The 20,624-nt window shown below is 33.0% G+C and overlaps 2 protein-coding genes across 3 annotated transcripts; both read right to left on the bottom strand.

Moving 5' to 3' along the window:
* LOC109355167 (ras-related protein RABA1f-like) lies at window positions 617-3,310 on the bottom strand. Its single transcript, XM_019598147.1, has 2 exons — window positions 2,889-3,310; window positions 617-1,317 (listed from the first exon to the last, which is right to left on the bottom strand). The coding sequence occupies exons 1-2, from the start codon at window positions 3,107-3,109 to the stop codon at window positions 885-887; spliced, it is 654 nt and encodes a 217-aa protein (XP_019453692.1). The 5' UTR covers window positions 3,110-3,310; the 3' UTR covers window positions 617-884.
* LOC109355165 (GTP-binding protein TypA/BipA homolog) lies at window positions 6,713-18,503 on the bottom strand. 2 transcript variants are annotated; one of them, XM_019598144.1, is made up of 20 exons: window positions 18,074-18,503; window positions 17,899-17,973; window positions 17,111-17,203; window positions 15,491-15,548; window positions 14,968-15,036; window positions 14,699-14,871; window positions 13,926-14,063; window positions 13,069-13,194; window positions 12,249-12,347; window positions 11,936-12,056; window positions 11,757-11,820; window positions 10,746-10,800; window positions 10,546-10,670; window positions 9,653-9,726; window positions 9,358-9,407; window positions 9,093-9,179; window positions 8,107-8,157; window positions 7,945-8,028; window positions 7,297-7,347; window positions 6,713-7,008 (listed from the first exon to the last, which is right to left on the bottom strand). In XM_019598144.1, exons 1-20 carry the CDS (start codon window positions 18,389-18,391, stop codon window positions 6,925-6,927), a joined length of 1,995 nt encoding a protein of 664 aa, XP_019453689.1. In that variant the 5' UTR covers window positions 18,392-18,503; the 3' UTR covers window positions 6,713-6,924. The 2 variants fall into 2 exon arrangements, with proteins under 2 accessions (XP_019453689.1, XP_019453688.1); XM_019598143.1 differs by lacking the exons at window positions 14,699-14,871; window positions 14,968-15,036; window positions 15,491-15,548 and adding exons at window positions 16,261-16,433; window positions 16,530-16,598 and having other exon boundaries at window positions 17,053-17,203.

Raw genomic sequence — 20,624 nt, 5'->3', positions numbered from 1 at the left:
ATAATAGTAGTATATGTTTAACCAAATATGAAAATGGTTATACCAACAAGGTGTTGATATAGTGGTGTAAGACATCACTAGATTCCAAAATGATCAAAATGTCAAAAGTTTAATTCATGAGAGTGAAACTTGTTGAAAGGGATAGCCACACACCCCGAAAGAGATTAGTTCCTTACTCAAAAGAGTAAGGAGATACCTTGATAGTACAAAAAAAATATGAAAATTGTTATGAGTGAAAATCTAACATTTCATCTCTTGATACAGTGAATTAAGTTTTAACAAATAGATTATGAGGAATTTGTTTGTAGATGTCAAGAATAGTTGCCTTGGTGACTTTCATTAATGGCTCACATTGCAGGACACGTTTGGACAATGAATAAGAAATTCTAACCAACTAAGGTTGGTCGGTTACTAAAGAATTAGTTCATATAATGCCACATGAATTGGAATTGATAAAAAGGACATGAGGAAGTAAAATATTTCAGCAAAAGAATGTCTGGAAAGGGAAAATTGAGGAAGAGTGACAAGTATTGAATTCCATGTTCTGGAAAACATGTATTAGTTTCGTCATAAAAAAATCTTATAATAATAATATAAAAACTGATAAATTGTATAGAAATGGATACTATGCACGGAAATTGTTGTCACATACCATGTAACTATGTGAAACATGAGATAATTCCTATATTCAAACAATGCTTATAGGAAGAAAAAAGAAGAAGAAGAAAACAGAGAACTTAACAAAAAGGGTGTGCAAAATTACACCAAAGAAGAAAAAAACAAAAGTATTAAAACATTTGATATAGATCCCAAAATGTTGAGTATAAGTTGAATCGTGCACATATAGATGTAAAATTTTGCTGTCAAGGCATTCCTCTTTCAAACTAAGCTGAGCAGCATCCGACCTTTTTAACAGCCGAGACATCATCCGGACCGCCAACATTGATCGTCTGCCCCTTCGGCAAGGCTGCAGGATCATCTCCAATCTCGAGAGTCTTCCTACTAACAACATTGTATATCTGAGTAAGAACTTCTGTGAAAGAATTGTCAACATTCAAGGACTCAAGGGCAGATGTTTCCATAAAAAATGTTTTTTCCCTCTCAGCGAACACCTTGGCATCATCAGTGGACACAGCACGCAAGTGGCGAAGATCGGCCTTGTTTCCGACAAGCATAATTACAATGTTAGCATCTGTGTGATCCCTTAGCTCCTTTAACCATCTCTCCACATTCTCAAAAGTTATGTGTCTGGTGACATCATACACAACTAATGCACCAACAGCTCCTCTATAATACGCACTTGTGATTGCACGATATCTGAGACAAATAACAAGAATGAGATACACATATACATCATTCTGGATGCATATAATGCATCTACCTTTAATTGCATGGTTATAAGTGTACATTTTAGAAGTGCATCTAGGCAAAGATGTTGTAAAAATATGTTTTTCTTTAAATTCAAATATTTTTCTTATTTTATGTATTATGTGTGTATCAATATTATGGGCAGATAAAGCTAAACCAAAGTAACACATATCACACTTCAAAATAGACCAACCACTCATGCATACAGCCAACACTCCACTTCATTTAGTAATGATCATTGATCATGAAACTAAGACAAACATATTTTATAGATAACGGGTCACGGTCTTAAAATCTGTCTCATTTCGTATCAGATAAATACCAGAAGTATGAAGCCATGACCAAAATAAAGCAAGCCAAAGTTTAGAAGTCATGTAGTTAACTTCATTTTTTCTCTTCTGTCATATTCTCACTGCTTTGAAGATTTTCTACTTACAAAGAGTAATTAATCTACACCAAGAATGTTTCTGGAGCAACATATTTCTTTACAAGAAAAGAATCTGACATGTATTTCTGGAGCAACATATTATAACAAAAAGTTAATTGACACATTGAACAAACTGAAAATTATGGAAAAATGATGGATAACAGAAGAATAAAAACAATGGACATACTTATCTATTATTACATAAAACGAGTGAAGCCCTACACCTTCCCAATAAAAAGCAATCACAACAAAGCATTTTCCAACCAGGTAGCGGTATCCCTCCATCAGCTTCGAAGGGTTGAAAGCCCAACAAAGCGAAGAAGTAAAACATTTGGTATCTACGGAAAACAGTGATCAATCCATTTACTAATTTACAGAATCATCAATTGTCCAACTAGCATTATACATGCATCCACAATACCATGAAATGGATGGAATAGAAACATCACCAGTACTGCTGTAAACAAATCAATCCCACCCATGACAAAGTCTAATGCATAATCAACCCATGTTACAATTCTTAAAAAGTACGAATTGCGTAAGTGCTTATCACTAGGCCAAAAACTATAGTTTTAGTCAGGTGCAATCTATTATACTCAAAATCCAAAATAACAGGTTACTTAGTGGTAAGTATTTGATACAATAATATAAAAGAACATTGTTTATGATCATGATCATTGTCGATTCCTTCAGATTTATTTATTTCTGTATATAAAAAGACTTCCTTCAAGACAAACCCGTACACAGTAGGTGGAATGGTGAATTTGTAGGTGGTATGATTAATTAGAGTTTAGAGAATAACTATGATCAGGATGGTCTGAGGTTCTGACCACCCAGATCAAAAGCAAAATGTCCATAGCCACCATAAGGATCATGCATTGTGCACCATTCATCATTGAAAATCAAATCTTATGAACAAAAAAAACTAGCAATACCCATTAAAATTCAATCAAACCCCCACTAAATTTCAGAACAAACAAACACCTTTCACCCATTAACAATCACCAAAAACACACAATGACCCCATAAAAAACTTAAACTTGGACAAATAAAAAATCTGAAATGGAATCAGATCAGAGACAAAAAGGTTAACCTTTCTTGGCCAGCAGTGTCCCAAATTTGGGCCTTGACGATCTTATCATCAACGTGGATGCTTCGGGTGGCGAATTCAACCCCAATGGTTGATTTGGTTTCCAAACTGAATTCATTTTTGGTGAAACGAGATAAAAGATTTGTCTTTCCGACACCGGAGTCTCCGATCAGAACCACCTTGAATAAGTAATCGTAGTCATCATCCGCTCTATATGCACCCATTTTCAGATTGTTGAGCCCTTTTTTCAGATCGAAATTCTAGGAAATGTGTTAGGTTTAATTCTTCTTTTAATTATGTTTAAGAAATTCAATTGGATAAAGGCATACAAAGCTTGAAACTTTCAGCATTGGAGAGAAGGTGTTGCTTTGTTGTTGCAGGAGGGAGAAGCATTCGTTATTCAAAGTTCGAATGGTTTTCAACCTTCTGATTAGAAAATCAATATTAGGAGAAAAACATTTATATGTTTCATACACCGTTATTATTATCGACTCTTACGATTAATATAAACAAATAGTAAATAATATATGAATTGTATATATATTTTTATCTATGCTATTAATAAAGGGAAAACACAAAATAATCACCCATCATGGTGTAATTTGTGTTTTCCTATTTTGCCCTCAATATCTTTTTATTTCTACAAAAAACTATATAATATTATTTTCTTATTTTATCCTTATTATCTTCTTATTTTAAAAGTGTATTTAAAAAATTGAATATTAGACTAATTGAATAAATTCAACCGTAAATTTAGCGTAAAAAATTATATTTGAATTTATAAAATACAAACTATACATTACAAACGATAGAAAATCGGGTTGACAGGCATGAGAATACATGTCAACACGCTAGTATTAATAATAAACAAATGTACATATATGTTGTATATACCTTATTATTAATTTATCATTTGGACCTCCACAAAACGTTATTAAATTGGGATGATCAAAGGATTATTGGTGGAACATTGTGCAATGACCACTTGACATTAAAAGTCGTAAGAAGTTTAAAATTATACTTACTATTATTTAATATTTTAACTTTTAGATTTAAAATATTATCATTAGACATGTATATAATTAAATAATTAATAAATAATATTTTATTATAATAAAATATCATAAATAAGTTGAGCATATTATTAAACAATCTTATTTAAATAATTCTGATCTTGTACAAATAACAATATAACTAAAATAAGCTAAAAATACTATATTTTTCCCTCTCAAAAATATGATTTTTGGTCTTTATTATAAAAATAGAATTGATGAACTTGCCCAATTGATAGAGTCATTAATTCAATCTTGGACCAGTCTAGTCGAATTAATTCATATCAGTTCTAATAGAAGATTAATCTAATGAGTAATTCAAGTTGATTAAGTATTTGGTTTCCATTCTCACTAGGAGAATTTGTTAATCCAAGTCATATTTTACAACAAAACTTAAAAAATGTAATTTACATTATAAGTCTAAGTGACACCCATCTTAATGACAAAACTTATTTCAATTATCATGAAAAGAATTAATATTCCTTTTTAGTTTTGAACAATGATTTGATGTCAACCAACAAAAATCAAGATTAATTACTTCACTTTTTACCAAGAAATTAATATCTATGTATGAATATTGTACAAAATTTTATATTTATAATGTATAAGCTGTATTAATGATCATTAACTCTTAAATAAAGTTAATATATATGAATAATTGATGATGTATTAATTGAGTAATTTTTTTATTATAAAAAATACATAACCATTAAAATCCTTTACAAATGTGCTTATTGATGTATGATTTTGTTTTTAAGTCAATGTTCCACAATTTTCTAGCTGGAAAGTTAGTTGGTTTAGGTTACTTGTAGTTTTCTTTTTAAGAAATAGATTATTGTTTTTTAATGTAATTAACTTTATGTTTGGATTTATTAAAAATCAGTTTTTAAATATTATTTTTTTCCTTCTAAATATGGTAAATAAAATGAGTTTAAAATCTATGCACTGACGGTGTAAAGTTTTTTACACTGTCAGTATATCATTCACCGTTGATTTGTATTACTTTTGTTTGAGAGTGAATGATAGTTAACAAAAAATCAATGATGAATTGTTTACTGATAGTGTAAAAAACATTTACATTGTCATTGTATACATATTAAATCCAAATAAAATTATATATTAGAGCTCACAAAATTAGATGTTACAAATTGCGCCAAATAATCCATAAGCAATGGTGATTATACTTGAATATTATAAGTTTCAGCTTCCATCTAATTTTTAAAATTTTAATTTAATCACATATGACAAACATGTCAAACTATACCCATATCCATTTTTTAGAAACAAATTTTTTTTAGTACATGCACCAAACATGTAGGAGACTACTTGAGTCAATTCGGAATAGACGTGCTTTTTTATTTCACTAATCAATTACTCAAATATAATATAAACAACTGTATTTTCTTATAAAGAAAACGATATTCATTATGGAGTAATTTCCTCTTTTTTTAATTAGCTAAAGTTTATGGAGCGAAGCACCAACACTTTATTTACCTTCATGTATCCATATTTGTATCCAACACTATCTAAAACAATACTCTATGATACTTTTAAAAACGTGTATTACATAGAGAATTAATAGAAAATACAAATGCATAAAAGGTTGATTATTGATCATCTTAGGACAATATGAATTTTATTTTGTATTCAGTTATGTCCGCAAGATATTTTCCTTATTTTCTTATTTTGAAATTCATATAATAATTATATGTTTATTATATTTTATGGATTTTATTTTATATGCATACCTCAAATATATCATATCCTGCATTTTCAAGAAAATGCATTACTGGTATCGGTATGAATGCTTCCTAGGTTTACAGGTTGCAAAATGAAATTTAAACTCAACAAGCTAATCCTTATTGAAGCACCAAATATCATCATTATTAGATGCCAAAATAGGCGAGCATTTGGTGAAGATAAAAAGTACTATACGTGGGCACCTAATACTAGTGTTGTTTTCTTTTCACGTTGGGTAGTTAGCATGGATTAAATCAAAGTATACTATTCGAATTCAATGCTAAATTATTTGCAATCAAGGTACGTCACTATCACGAACAATGAACAATGTCATGGTTAAGCCAATAAATGTTGAACTTGACATAAACAATCTATCTGCTTATTTAATAGAGAGACTCTAGTATTTTAGATACCATCGAATATTAATACACACTAAAATATTCAGTTTCCGTCTCATGCATCTACAAAATATGTAAGACATTTTCAAGAGTTATGTCGCTGTTGTTCCATGACACAAATGACTCACCCCATCTTTGTGCATAAATAATGAATATTTTGTTTCCTACATTTTCATAATGTTTTTCTTGTCCAACAATAAAACACGACCAAAATCAGAAAACACGACAATTTCTTCAAGGACATAGCATGCAACTTGTAAGTTATTTTGACAGCTTAACCAGACTGATGTAGTGAACCTTAGAAGTTTAATCATACTAGCAGTTAGTACATCACATACTAACAAGACTCCTTCATATTAAACATAAGACAAAACTTGAAAAAAGCTATGTGCTTGCGAATGACACTCATGCACGACTTGAGAAAAGGCATAAAACAAATAAAGAATTGGTGCATGGGATTGGGAAAAGTGAAATGAAATGATATCAAATCCATGGAATCAAATACCATAGCCAAGGACGTGGAGATGGGAGAATGTCAACTAAACCATTAACTTAAGCAAATAAATTTCCCTTTCTGACTATTTCAAACTTTTACAGCTTAATCTTTGAAACAAACGTTTTATGATATTACATAATAATGAGCAACTTGTTCCTATGCCAATTATTAATCATTTCTTATAAATACAAAATTGAGCTACCTTCTCACTACCAAAGAATATTTCTTTCTGCAGTACATGTAATACATTACTTCAAGTCATATATAAAATGCTTATGAGGAGGAAAAAATGGTTGTAATGACTATATCATGTAAATAAGTTATTGTTACAAAATCTGGTCGAGCAAAACTCCTCATTCCTTTGGTTTTTTACTCATGGTCTTGCGCTTGTTAACATCAAGGTATTTCTTCCGTAACCGGATGGACTTCGGTGTAACCTTCACAGAAACAAAAGAAAGAATAGGAGAAATGTCACGGTGAAAACAACCAAGAAACATTGTTGTGGCCAGGTGAATATCAGATAAATAAGCCAGGTATAAGCACTATCAATGCAGTGTGAGATGTATGTTAAATGGAAGAATCAAAAAGGGAAAATATAGATAAAATTTTATTCGGTATTGGGCAGGGGTGGAGGATGGGGACCCGGGGAAGCACCAATGACATTTTCTTCATAAAACACCAGGAAAAACTTTTTTATGACAATCATAAATCATAGCTGAACTTACCTCAATAAGCTCATCCGAAGCTACGTATCCAATAGCTTCTTCAAGTGTTATCTACACAACAAAATGACCATCAGTTGTACACAAGTTACATGTTATGCTTCAGCACCATTATCATATTGAGGCTTTCTCACAAACTACTTTTAGATCACATGCTTGATGCCAGGTCTAAAACAAAACTTACTAGACTGCTTGAAAAAGCCTTGGGTATAAATGCATGGTAGAATCCAGGAAACCAAAGGATACAAAAAAAATAATTACTTTATTGTTTATCTATTCTTTTTTAAGTTCTTATACTTAAAACCACATTTGACAATAAACATATGCCAATTTCAAAAAATAGCTGTTCAGTCAGAGCCTAATACTAATGTAAGTTCCCGAACGTTTATGTTATACAGGTAGACACAAGTTTTTACTTTTTGTATATAAAGCTTCATACAGCAAGCAAGCTATAAGACTGATATTTGAAAATATCAGGGCATGTGAACTCTGATTAGGTTTCATCAAAAATTAAATCCGACAATGCATTGTTGGACATCTAAAGGTATGAATGCACAGACATCATGAACCCTAATCTGTTATGGAGGTATCAGAATTCTCGCTTGTCTAAAATGAGCAAGATGTAAGAAAATAATTTTGTCTTATACATACAAGGCGAGGAGGAGTTAGCTTCACATTCTCATCCTTGGAAGCAGCACGCACATTATTAAGTGCTTTAGCTCTCACAGGATTGATCTGCAATATCAGTCATTGTCAGTGAGTCATCAACTTTGACATAAGACTAGCATTCAAGCTAAGACTATTTCTCCTTACATCAAGATCTGTATCCTTTGAGTGTTCCCCGACAATCATTCCATCATATGCCTGTAAACCAATGAACAATGAGTAATTACATGCAGCATATACAAGAAACTTATGAATGTACCATAAGCAAAAGTGAGACTGACATTACAAAGGTATTTAAGTTAAGAACAAGTTTAATGTTTCACTGTCACTCTGCGATCAAAGTGTTTGACCATACTTGATCATGAAATACCGACTTGTTTTCAGCAAGAAAAATAATGGGCTAGATTAAATGCAACAAAATTATTTTAATTGAAATTTTTTTCTTCTAAATTTAACATTATTAACAGCCTCAATCTCTCTAGTTGAATAAAATGACAAAGCAGTTAAAAGTTGGAGCAGGTCCCAATTGCATGGATTTAAGCAATTAAGGCAATTAATTGAGTAGATATCATATGATATGATAACCCATTCAGATAAAAATAGACAGGCAGGCGTAAGCAAGAAAAACATGTGGACTTGATGCTTGCAATCATAAACTCATCTTGAACAAGCATGCACAATGGACATATTTCATAATTAATCCAAAGTATGCAATCAGTAATGCAGTAAAGGTAACACCATAAACACACTACCAGCATATAATTTACAAAAAATTAGGATGTTATGCCTTATACAGCTACTACTACTACCTTGAGGACAACATAAGTAAGGGGAACAAGGGGAAATTTGTGTCTAAATGGCTGTGTAACAACCTTGCCTAGCATGGCAAGGGGTGAGAGAAAGCAAGGAGTGAGGCTTCAAAGAGAGAATAAAGGGAAGATGGGGAATGCAGAAGCATAGGAGAACTTCAGGAATAATTTGTGTGGTTTAGTCAAACGGGTAGAGTCTGATGTTGCCTAGAGCCCTGACTTTCATTAGTTTTCCACAGTTTTCTCATTAAAACAGGAGCTGTGCTCCTTGGATTTATTATTCATCTTCAGTGTTACAAAAAGAAAGAGATGGGAAGTTTCAACCTCCATTCCAGGTGATACAAAAAGAGTTCCACGAGCTTCTAAGCTCATCAATGCATGACCTGTGATTGTACCATAACCCATTGACACCTGTTCAAATAAGCAAATAACATACGGCGAGCACAAGTTAGAAAATTGAAGTTAAACCACACCGGGCACACTCAATAAAAGTTTTATAGAAACACAAATATATATGGTGAGAGGAGTAACTAATGTAAATGAATTATTGTTAAGCCATCACAAGTACCACAGCAGCAGATTAACATACCAGTACGCCTTTCCTAACATTGCCAAGAGGGCCTCGGAATTTTTCATATGCTGCAAAATAACAACATTATAAAAAAAAAAATATGTCTGCTTCTAAAATAAGCTGCATTGCAAAATAGAAATGCTAAAAAAGTGAGGAATTTGTAGTATAGGCAAAGAAAGCTCCATAAATATAAAAGTAAGCAAAACCGTTAAGGGACAACTAAACAACACCATTTGCAAAACATATAGGAAACACCAAAAGTTACATGCAAGTATGAATTAAAAGAGATAAAACTAGAAAAGAGAATGCGTACCAAGGAAAGCACAATGCATAAATCCAGTTCCACGGGTGTCAGTGCTGAACACACTCCTGTAACCAACTAGTCCCCTGAACAAACAATATTAAAGAAGTTACTTAGTAGGTTTCTCGAATAATGCATAGAATTTGATTTCACTAAAACTTTAGTGCCAGAAAAGTTATATCTCTAATGATGGGAGACATGAACTGAATTCCAGAAGTTCAAATTACTCAAGTAGCTTAATGGGCAGTAATTCAGCCACACTAGGGAGGCAACCAAAAATTTGGACTCTGAATAAGTAACACAAGTCTACTGGTTAGAATAACATTAGAGGTTTACAAAAAACAACAACCCATTTGATCTCCAAATCATTCTTGATTGTTTCACCTATGGTTTTTCTAGGCCTCCCTCTGCCTCTATGAATTGACTAATCTTCATTTGATCTACTCTCCTTACCGGGGCTTCTATCGGTCTCCTCCACATATGCCCAAACAACCTAAGACAACGATATATTGTGCAATAGGAGCTACCTCAACTTTCTTTCTAATGCAAGAGAAAAAACTATCTAAAATCTACATTTAAATATTTAACTGGAGTCCAATTATTGAAAAGGCACTTACTCAGAGATTCCTCCCCTTTTCTTCTTTTCTGATCATCCCAGACTTAGAGCAAGGTTCTTAAAGGAAGCCACTGGGATGGCAAGTGGTTATCACCATCCCTATGGAAGGGCAAATGATAACAACAAGAAAAAACAAAAGATCTATAAATGTGGTTTTGACAAAACCATGTGCATCTATAGTGTTTCCAATAAATATATATTTATATTTATATATATAGAGAGAGTGATCATTTATGTGCAGGGATAAAAACTAATCAAAGATAGATAAAAGACAGACAACTGGTCTAACCTTGATGGACAAGTCAAAGACAATCTAGTCCGACCAACAGTTCCTGAGACAGGACCCATGTCAGTAACTTCAGCCCGCCTATGAGACAAGGCTTCCATGACCAACCCAACATGCTCATCATTTACCTGAGATGGATCCATTATGATGTCAGTAGTCTAACTCTTGAGCTAGCTGCTATGAATATCGAATTGAATTATTACCTCAATTGTAACTTCTTCAACTGGCTCGAGCTTTTGACCATTTTCAGTTTTATACCTAAATCAGTAGAATAGTGCATTAAACCAGTATAAAAGTAAAAGAAAAAAGGAAGAAGATAGTTGAGCTCAAAGAATGTAAAGATATAATTAAGAAATCAGAAACACCGAACCACCGATCAGTATAAGAAATTTGTCCAGATTAAATGCTTTAAACGAATAGATCTTTCAAGATCTACTTGATAAAACAAAAAGTTGCATTCAGTATGAATGCACAAAATAAAAACAAAATAAAGATAAAAGCATGTGTCTAAGAACTCTCCCTGATACTAAACCCTAACCAGCCTTCAAAACCCACCCTCAGAAAACCAAGCTAAATGCTTATTGGTTGTTATTGATGAACGTTTCTCTTGGTTATTAGAGTTCTTATTGTTTTATGTTAATAGTGTCACTCTGCTAGACTTGTACTTGACCTAGAATACATTATACATAGGAGTATTAGGTTAGTGTTTTGTATCACATCTCACTCATAGTTCTCTCTTCTCCTTTTCCATCTTTTCCTATAATTTTCCTTGGAGATAAAAATGACAGCTGAGTCTCCTACTTAACAGCTTAATTAGAGAGTTGGTTTTCAACATGTACCATACTTCTATAACCAAGTGATCACAAATCAATTCTAGCAGCTCAATTAATTTTAAATAAATTTAGTACAAGGTAAGGTGGACTTATTGCTGTCCGTATTTCAAGCCCAACGAGCCCTGAGGGCGAGTTGAAGATATATAACCATTCTTAAGCCTCCACCAAATAGGTGATGCATTTAGGAGGGCTGGTCTTTCACAATTTCAAGTCTTTATTAAAACATCTGAAACAATGCATAGAATGCTTACAGCATTTACTCAATATTTAGACAGCAATCAGCATACTAAACCCAATGTCAAGCAAGTAAAACCACATTGGGTAAAAAAATTATAATGAGACTAAAAAATTCAGAGAACTCTTGAATCCTTAAAAACTCACATGACTTTAGGTGGGGAGACAGATAACTCAAATCCCTCACGTCTCATATTCTCAATTAGGATACCTGTTAACACAGACGCTATAAGCAGCTGCCTAAGCACAAAAGGAATCACATAGTTCTTAAATGTATCTCACGGTAAGGACAAAGGAGCATGCAATTCAGAAAAACAGGAACAAACCCAGCTGTAGCTCTCCTCTTCCCTGAACTTCAAATGATTCTGATAAGCCTGGCAATACATTTATGGCAAGGTTTGTTTCAGCTTCGGCCATAAGCCGGTCACCAATTCTTCCTCCGGTCAACTAAAAAATGTCAGCATTAGCCTGTTAACTTAAAAGAGTAAGCAATAACTGCAGAAATATAAAAACGGTAAATGCAAAAAACTATATAATGTAGTTTCAAAGAAACGAGAGAGCTGGACTGAATTTGGAGCCTCCCTCAAAAAATACACTAGAAATTGAAGGCAGTAAAGAGGTAGAACGAGAACAACTTACATGAGTGCCATCACGACCAGCCAATGGGGAATCATTTACTCCAAAGGTCATAGAAATTGTTGGAGGATCCAATACAACTGTAGGCAATACAGACATAGCCTGGGACATAACATAATTAAGTTGCTCAAGTCAACAATTCCATGCTAATAAGATTTTCAAAATAAAAGATACTAAGTTTATATGTAAATTGATTTACCAAAAGTTAATATAAAGTTTGAATATAAATACCATAAAATATAGTGTTCATGATTCATATCAAGCAGAGAAAAATTAGAAATTATTAAACTAGTATTTTGATCTAAACGATAATTACAAAATAAAGTGAATCTGAACATCCAGTGAATGTCCACTAACATGTTAAAGTAAAATATATTTAACACTTTAAATGTTTGCAACTAGTCTACTACCAACTAGGGGCTGCTTCATTGAGGGGGCAGTTGTCATTGAAAAGAAGTTCAAATGGGAGACTTTGTTCCTGACGTATATGCTTGTGTACGCCCTTCCGCTTAAAAATCTGTGAAATTGCTTTTGCCAATATGTTCACAAGAGGTACACAATTTTAAACTAATAACCTTGATGTTCTAAATCCTACTATAAGTCCCTGTGAAATCTTAGTATATCTACTAGTGATTTTTATAAATTCAAGTATAAATGAAGTAATCATTTTACAATGATATTACATTTATAGGCTTATTTTAATATAAAAAGGATTGTAAAGTCCTCATCTAATGACCCGTGACACTTTTTCCATTCAGTTAAGTGGCCATAAAAAAGGATAAATATATATAAAAAAATCTACAAATAACAAATATTCTAATACCTCCACAGTGGCTACTGTATGGCCTATTGATGGGCTTGCCAAGCCAGCCATTGAAACTATATCACCACCTCCAGCACAATCAATTGGAACCATGTTTGTACCCTTCTTTTTCATCAGTTTCACCACCTAAAACATGAATAATCATTAGAATTAGAGCTGCCAGTAGATGGTCAAAATATCTAGATTTAATAAATGCTACTATGAATTATTAAAATACTGCTCCAAGGACTTCAATATTTCAGTTCATACATTAGCCACTTCCAGATAATTAATACTTCTTGGAGTTGGGAACTACATATCATTTCAACATTTCATTTCATATGTTAGCCAATCCCAGCATTTCTGTTGATTGCCCTGTTACGAGTTAATGCCAATAATGTTGGGATGTTGATATCAGACACATAAAAGGTAGAAGAACTTGCTAAAGATGCAGTATCATTTTGGACCAGCAATAAGGGCTAAGAATGACAAGAGTGATATGAGTGGCACAATAAGAGATGAGGTCCTATCCTAAAACAACAACAACCAAGCCTTAGTCGCACTAGGTGGGGTCAGCTATCCTACTAACAATAAATTAGACTTTCTTCTCTAACATTTATATACTGACACTTCATGAGAGCATGATGAACAATTTTCTCATGGAGTATTACAAAGTCATAAGCTATTAAAATTTAATCCAAGGTCAAATTTTGGGGAATATACAAATGGATCTGGAAAACATAGAAAACAAAACACACATATGATAATTTAATAAATTAAACATTAGATTAAGAATCACCAAGTAGCTCTTATTATTTAATAACCAAACTAATACTATAAAACTCCAGTTATAATCACAATATCACAGATCTGCAAACCTTTCCATCTTCAATCTTTTCAGCAACGGAGTCGTTATTACGTAGTCCATGAACCCTGTCACCAACACGAACAACCCCAGAATATATGCGTCCAGTCAAAATTCGCCCAAGATAGAAGTCTCTTTCCATCATTGAAACCTGAAAGGCACGATTAAGCATGATTTTTCACTGACCTCAAGTACATATCCAAGAAACATACTGAATAACAATAATCATTCAAAGAGGGTACAAGAGAAAGTAAACGAAACCAGAGTTCTCAAAGCTATTGCGCTCTTAACTTGTGAACTACTATAGTTTCTGTGACTTGTGATTATTTAGATAAGGAAATAGTTTTATATCCAATAACCCTTGAAAAGTTTTCTATATCATGTTCTGTAATTTGTGTTCCAAGTTTCTATTATTAATCAGAGGCTTCTATCAAAAACCAAAGAAAAGAAACACTCCATCAAGATGACAACTTCACCAAAAGGAACTAAACACAAGAGACTGGTAATAAACTTGTGAACTACTATAGTTTCTGTGACTTGTGATTATTTAGATAAGGAAATAGATTTATGTCTAATAACCCTTGAAAAGCTTTCTATATCATGTTCTGTAATTTCTATTTTTCTCTTGTCTGTAATTATGTGTTCCAAGTTTCTATTATTAATCAGAGGCTTCTATCAGAAACCAAAGAAAAGAAACACTCCATCAAGATGACAACTTCACCAAAAGGAATTAAACACAAGAGACTGATAATAAACTCATAAATAATATGATTTATAAATACCAACCAGCATTTGGAAAGGAGCGTCAATTCTTGCATTTGGTGGAAGGACATGTGTAACAATGGCATCAAGCAACTTTGACATATTTTTGGCCTGATCAGGAGGATCCTTGGTAAAAGTGGTGGATGCCCATCCATCTTTAGCAGAAGCATAAAGAACTGGGAAGTCTAGTTGCTCCTCTATACATACGAATAAAATAATAGCAAAATTTCAGAAATGGGAGTTTAAGTTACTGAACAATCAAGCATATCAACTGATATCTCAATTTTTTGTACCTGTAGCACCCAGGTTGGCAAATAGATCAAACACCGAACTCTCAACTTCATTACACGTTTCCTCAGTAACTGTATAAAATATAAGCTGCAAGGATTAGGTCACAAATACAGTAGTAGCTAAACAATGCAAATAAGAATATATTGGTGAGACAAGAAAATGATTAATTGTATCCTAAGGATAATTGAGATGCATTATATTTGGTTGCAAACAATAACAGGAATCTGAAACAGCTTTACGGTCAACTTGACTGTTTTAAGTACATGAAGTGTGGCAAGACAGAAAGCCAATCATATCTCGAAACCAAGTGACAAAATATAGAGGATAAAGCAATGAACTCAAACTCAAGAGAAAAAGGAAAGGAAACATAGCAAATCAGATTACATCTGAAAAATTTGGGAAGTTTTCCTTGGTCTTTGTTTTTACTTTTTTCTGTGTGTATAGGATCATAAACCATGTAATGAACATAAATTCTATTTTATAAAACATGGCATCAGATATAATAACAGAAAATTAAAGGAATACCTGAAGGTCGATCTACTTTGTTTAAAAGAAGAATAGGCCGCAATCCATATTTTAAGGCCTTTGCAAGGACAAATTTTGTTTGCGCCGTCCAGTCAAAATTCGCCCAAGATAGAAGTCTCTTTCCATCATTGAAACCTGAAAGGCACGATTAAGCATGATTTTTCACTGACCTCAAGTACATATCCAAGAAACATACTGAATAACAATAATCATTCAAAGAGGGTACAAGAGAAAGTAAACGAAACCAGAGTTCTCAAAGCTATTGCGCTCTTAACTTGTGAACTACTATAGTTTCTGTGACTTGTGATTATTTAGATAAGGAAATAGTTTTATATCCAATAACCCTTGAAAAGTTTTCTATATCATGTTCTGTAATTTGTGTTCCAAGTTTCTATTATTAATCAGAGGCTTCTATCAAAAACCAAAGAAAAGAAACACTCCATCAAGATGACAACTTCACCAAAAGGAACTAAACACAAGAGACTGGTAATAAACTTGTGAACTACTATAGTTTCTGTGACTTGTGATTATTTAGATAAGGAAATAGATTTATGTCTAATAACCCTTGAAAAGCTTTCTATATCATGTTCTGTAATTTCTATTTTTCTCTTGTCTGTAATTATGTGTTCCAAGTTTCTATTATTAATCAGAGGCTTCTATCAGAAACCAAAGAAAAGAAACACTCCATCAAGATGACAACTTCACCAAAAGGAATTAAACACAAGAGACTGATAATAAACTCATAAATAATATGATTTATAAATACCAACCAGCATTTGGAAAGGAGCGTCAATTCTTGCATTTGGTGGAAGGACATGTGTAACAATGGCATCAAGCAACTTTGACATATTTTTGGCCTGATCAGGAGGATCCTTGGTAAAAGTGGTGGATGCCCATCCATCTTTAGCAGAAGCATAAAGAACTGGGAAGTCTAGTTGCTCCTCTATACATACGAATAAAATAATAGCAAAATTTCAGAAATGGGAGTTTAAGTTACTGAACAATCAAGCATATCAACTGATATCTCAATTTTTTGTACCTGTAGCACCCAGGTTGGCAAATAGATCAAACACCGAACTCTCAACTTCATTACACGTTTCCTCAGTAACTGTATAAAATATAAGCTGCAAGGATTAGGTCACAAATACAGTAGTAGCTAAACAATGCAAATAAGAATATATTGGTGAGACAAGAAAATGATTAATTGTATCCTAAGGATAATTGAGATGCATTATATTTGGTTGCAAACAATAACAGGAATCTGAAACAGCTTTACGGTCAACTTGACTGTTTTAAGTACATGAAGTGTGGCAAGACAGAAAGCCAATCATATCTCGAAACCAAGTGACAAAATATAGAGGATAAAGCAATGAACTCAAACTCAAGAGAAAAAGGAAAGGAAACATAGCAAATCAGATTACATCTGAAAAATTTGGGAAGTTTTCCTTGGTCTTTGTTTTTACTTTTTTCTGTGTGTATAGGATCATAAACCATGTAATGAACATAAATTCTATTTTATAAAACATGGCATCAGATATAATAACAGAAAATTAAAGGAATACCTGAAGGTCGATCTACTTTGTTTAAAAGAAGAATAGGCCGCAATCCATATTTTAAGGCCTTTGCAAGGACAAATTTTGTTTGCGCCAGTGGACCTTCACCAGCATCAACAACCAAAATTGCTCCCTCAACCATACCAACAACACGTTCAACCTAGTCACCAATCAAACACAAAATAAGAAGAGATGAAGCACTACAGCCACTGAGTAATTTTCACTAAAAGCAATCCACATAATGGAGAGGGGAAATCCACTGAGTCATTGACTAATTGCAGACCAACAATTAGCACAACCTTCGTTGACAGAAATTTTGTTTAAACCTTCACCTCTTCTGTCTTTCTCAAAAAATAACATATGACCATCTGACGGTTTTTTCTCATTACACAAAACATTTTTGTCCCAGGAGTTACTCCGGTACCCATATTTATTTCCTAAGTATGGTACCCATCAAGTATTTCACTGGTTGTTGGTTATAGTTTATTTAAAAAAATATATATTATGAAATCAGCATTCAATAAATGCGAGCAATGTAGGCAGTTAACTACTCTCACTGTCTCGGAAATGATTTAAATAACTGTTAGGCTATTCCTCTCATTGCCGATTAGTTTTGAGATGGAACCTTAACAACTGCATTTGTCATATAGTATGTTAGGGAGCGTTTGTAAGAGCTTATTTGAGCTTATTACCTACATATAAGTTCCTTTTAGCTTTACTTCAATGAACTTAGGAGATATACTAGTAAGAATGAGCACCTTTTAACTTATTTAAAATGCATTAAATAAGCGCTTAATTAAGCTGTATACGAAAACGTGCCATTAGACTACGTAATTAAATTTCAACGAAACATACTTCACCACCAAAATCAGCGTGTCCTGGAGTATCAACCATATTCAACTCATATTCTTTCCAAGAAATGGATGTAACCTGCAAAACAAAACAAAAAATGACGATTCTATTTCAAGAGAAAACCATAACCTATTAATTAAGTTAATGATTAGAGAAAGTAGAAACGTTGGATTGAAACCTTGGAAGAAATAGTGATGCCGCGCTCGCGTTCGAGGGAGATGGAATCCATGGCGCGTTCATGAGGGATGTCGGCGCCGCACTGGCGGAGGAGTCGATCCATGAGAGTTGTTTTACCGTGGTCGACATGAGCGATAACGGCAACATTGCGGAGGTGACTAGGGTTGATGGAAGAGGGGACGGGAGGGGCGGCGGCGGGGGCGGCGGAGGAGAAGGCGCGTGAGAAGTAGTTGAGTTTAGAAATGAAAGGAGAAGAAGGAGAAGGAGAGGGTTTTCTAGTAGAGGACCAGAGAGAACGAAGAAGAAGAGGACCCGCCATGAGCCACTGTGTTGTGTGGAAAATTGTTATTCACTCAGGTCATTGTTCAAGAGTTGTAAATGCAGATTGCAAAGGGAAAAGGTTTAGCAATTGAATACATCAAAAGGGTTTAACATCTATGGAGAACTTTTTGTTTTATCCTTACTTTCTTTTTTTTATATTTTTTTTATTGTAAATGATTTACTTACTTCAAAACTTCGTGAAAACTCCACATTTTAGTAATCTATTTTTTTTAATTCAATTATTTGAATTAGTAAGCAGGTTTAAATAGATCTAAATTATTTGATTTCTTAAAAAATAAATAACTAGAATATGGAGTAAGTTTTTCCGCTCACTTCAAAAATAAGTGCATCCATTTTTTCTTTAATAATGATAAATATTATAAATTTATTTATCAATATAAATATATACTAGATAAATTGAACAAAGACTAATTTGTCTTCTATAATGTGTAATAAGTTATTATCATTATCGGTTTTGTTTCTTTGATTTCATAGTGATAAAATGATTTAAGAATAAAAAGTTCACACTTTTGTAAGAATTTCTAGTATATAAATTGAATTTCAAACGATAGAATGCATATTGATAGATTTCATAGTGTAGCTCAACATGCTAGTGTAATTAATCTTTTATTATATGGCCTAATTATAAGATTCATATAATAATTTTATTTTTGTAAGAAATTTTTAGGAATCTGGAAGACTTGGTTAGTTGGGTTTATGATGTTAAATTCTTTTATAGAAATTTCATGAGCCTTAAATGGTTTATAAGAACCATTTATTTAGGACGTTGACATTATGACATTTACGTGTGATAAAATGAAGTTAAGGAATACCTAGTTCTATTGCTATTTCCTGGTGCTGCTTGGTACTGCTCTTTCTAGTTGCATTTTATTGTCACCTCTCCTCCTTCCCTTTATGAATTCCTTGATGATTAGAAACTCAGTTTCATTCTTTCCACTTTATAACACTGCATTGGACTTCCTTTTATCCAACAAGATCTCTCTTAATTCTTACCTTTTATTTCTTAGATTAAAATAGAAAATGACTCAGAAATCACTTGACATCAAAATGAATTTGCCATTTTATTCCAATGCATGTTTGGATGAGTTATCTGAAGTTTATCCGAGAAAAATAACTCCTCCACCATTGAGGAAAATTGTCCATGAAGTGAGAGGGGATGGAGTTAACAAAACTCCCTTACTAATCTGATTAGTTAATTGCCAATCATCATCACATTAGGCACTTTCATTCAGATTAGTAACTTTCAAGCACATGGACCACATCGATTATTAAATTAATTTAACAATCTCCCACTTGGTCCATGTGATGACTTGAAGATTCATAACTTTACTTGCGCTCTTTTATTGAACCTTACAAATAATCATCCTTTAAATTGAGTTGAAATGATTGAATCATGGCGGTTACAAATTATATGAAGCAACCTGATCCCTTCCATGTATCACAATCATCTCAACCCAACTCACTTTAATTTGAGTCTTCATCTACGTTTCAAAGACTCACTAAGTTATATCATCAAAACCATACAAGTACATTCTGTAATATAGATAACTTAAGCTTTAATTACGGAAACGAAGCTTTCATTTAATTCAAATGTATCATGCAATAATGAGCAAACATCTATATATGTATATATACATCAGGTATAATCACATTAACAATGACATATCTATAATACTCATCCTTTCTACATGGTCAATGTAAATCTTGGGCGGCAACCCTTTAGTTAACGGATTCGCTACCATTAAGTCGATATTGATATGCTCTATAGACACTTTTTGTTTCTATACTTCTTCTTTAACTGACATGAACTTTAAATCCATATGTTTAGTACCTCTAGAATACCTGTCATTCTTAGAGAAGAAGACAGTTGCGGAATTATCACAATAAAACTTCAGCGGCCTAGCTACACTATCTGTAATGTCAAGCCCTGAAGTAAAGTTCTGCAGCCACAATGCATGATGTGTGACTTCAAAGCATGTCACAAACTCAGCTTCCATGGTGGACGTAGCAATTGTAGACTCTCTACCGCTTCTCCATGAAATGACTCCTCCAACCATTAGGAAGATATACCCAAATATAGATTTCCTTGAGTCCATACATCCTGCCTAGTCTGAATCTGAATAACCGATCACCTCAAGATGATCTGACCTTCTATATGTGATCATGTGATCCTTAGTGCCTTGCAAATATCTTAGAACCTTATTTGCAGC

The sequence above is a fragment of the Lupinus angustifolius genome, chromosome LG08, assembly GCF_001865875.1.
Source record: "Lupinus angustifolius cultivar Tanjil chromosome LG08, LupAngTanjil_v1.0, whole genome shotgun sequence".
In the NCBI taxonomy this organism is placed as follows: Eukaryota; Viridiplantae; Streptophyta; class Magnoliopsida; order Fabales; family Fabaceae; genus Lupinus; species Lupinus angustifolius.
This window is presented reverse-complemented; position numbering and strand designations above follow the sequence as displayed.

Excerpts from the sequence above, each read along its gene's own strand:
- LOC109355165 (XM_019598143.1), bottom strand. The coding sequence starts at position 18,391 with ATGGCGGGTCCTCTTCTTCTTCGTTCTCTCTGGTCCTCTACTAGAAAA. Across the intron at positions 16,434-16,529 it reads TGCCAACCTGGGTGCTACAG|AGGAGCAACTAGACTTCCCA; the intron begins GTACAAAAAATT and ends TCGTATGTATAG. Across the intron at positions 11,821-11,935 it reads AAGAGGAGAGCTACAGCTGG|GTATCCTAATTGAGAATATG; the intron begins GTTTGTTCCTGT and ends CTGTGTTAACAG.
- LOC109355167 (XM_019598147.1), bottom strand. The coding sequence starts at position 3,109 with ATGGGTGCATATAGAGCGGATGATGACTACGATTACTTATTCAAGGTG. Across the intron at positions 1,318-2,888 it reads GACACTGCTGGCCAAGAAAG|ATATCGTGCAATCACAAGTG; the intron begins GTTAACCTTTTT and ends TATTTGTCTCAG.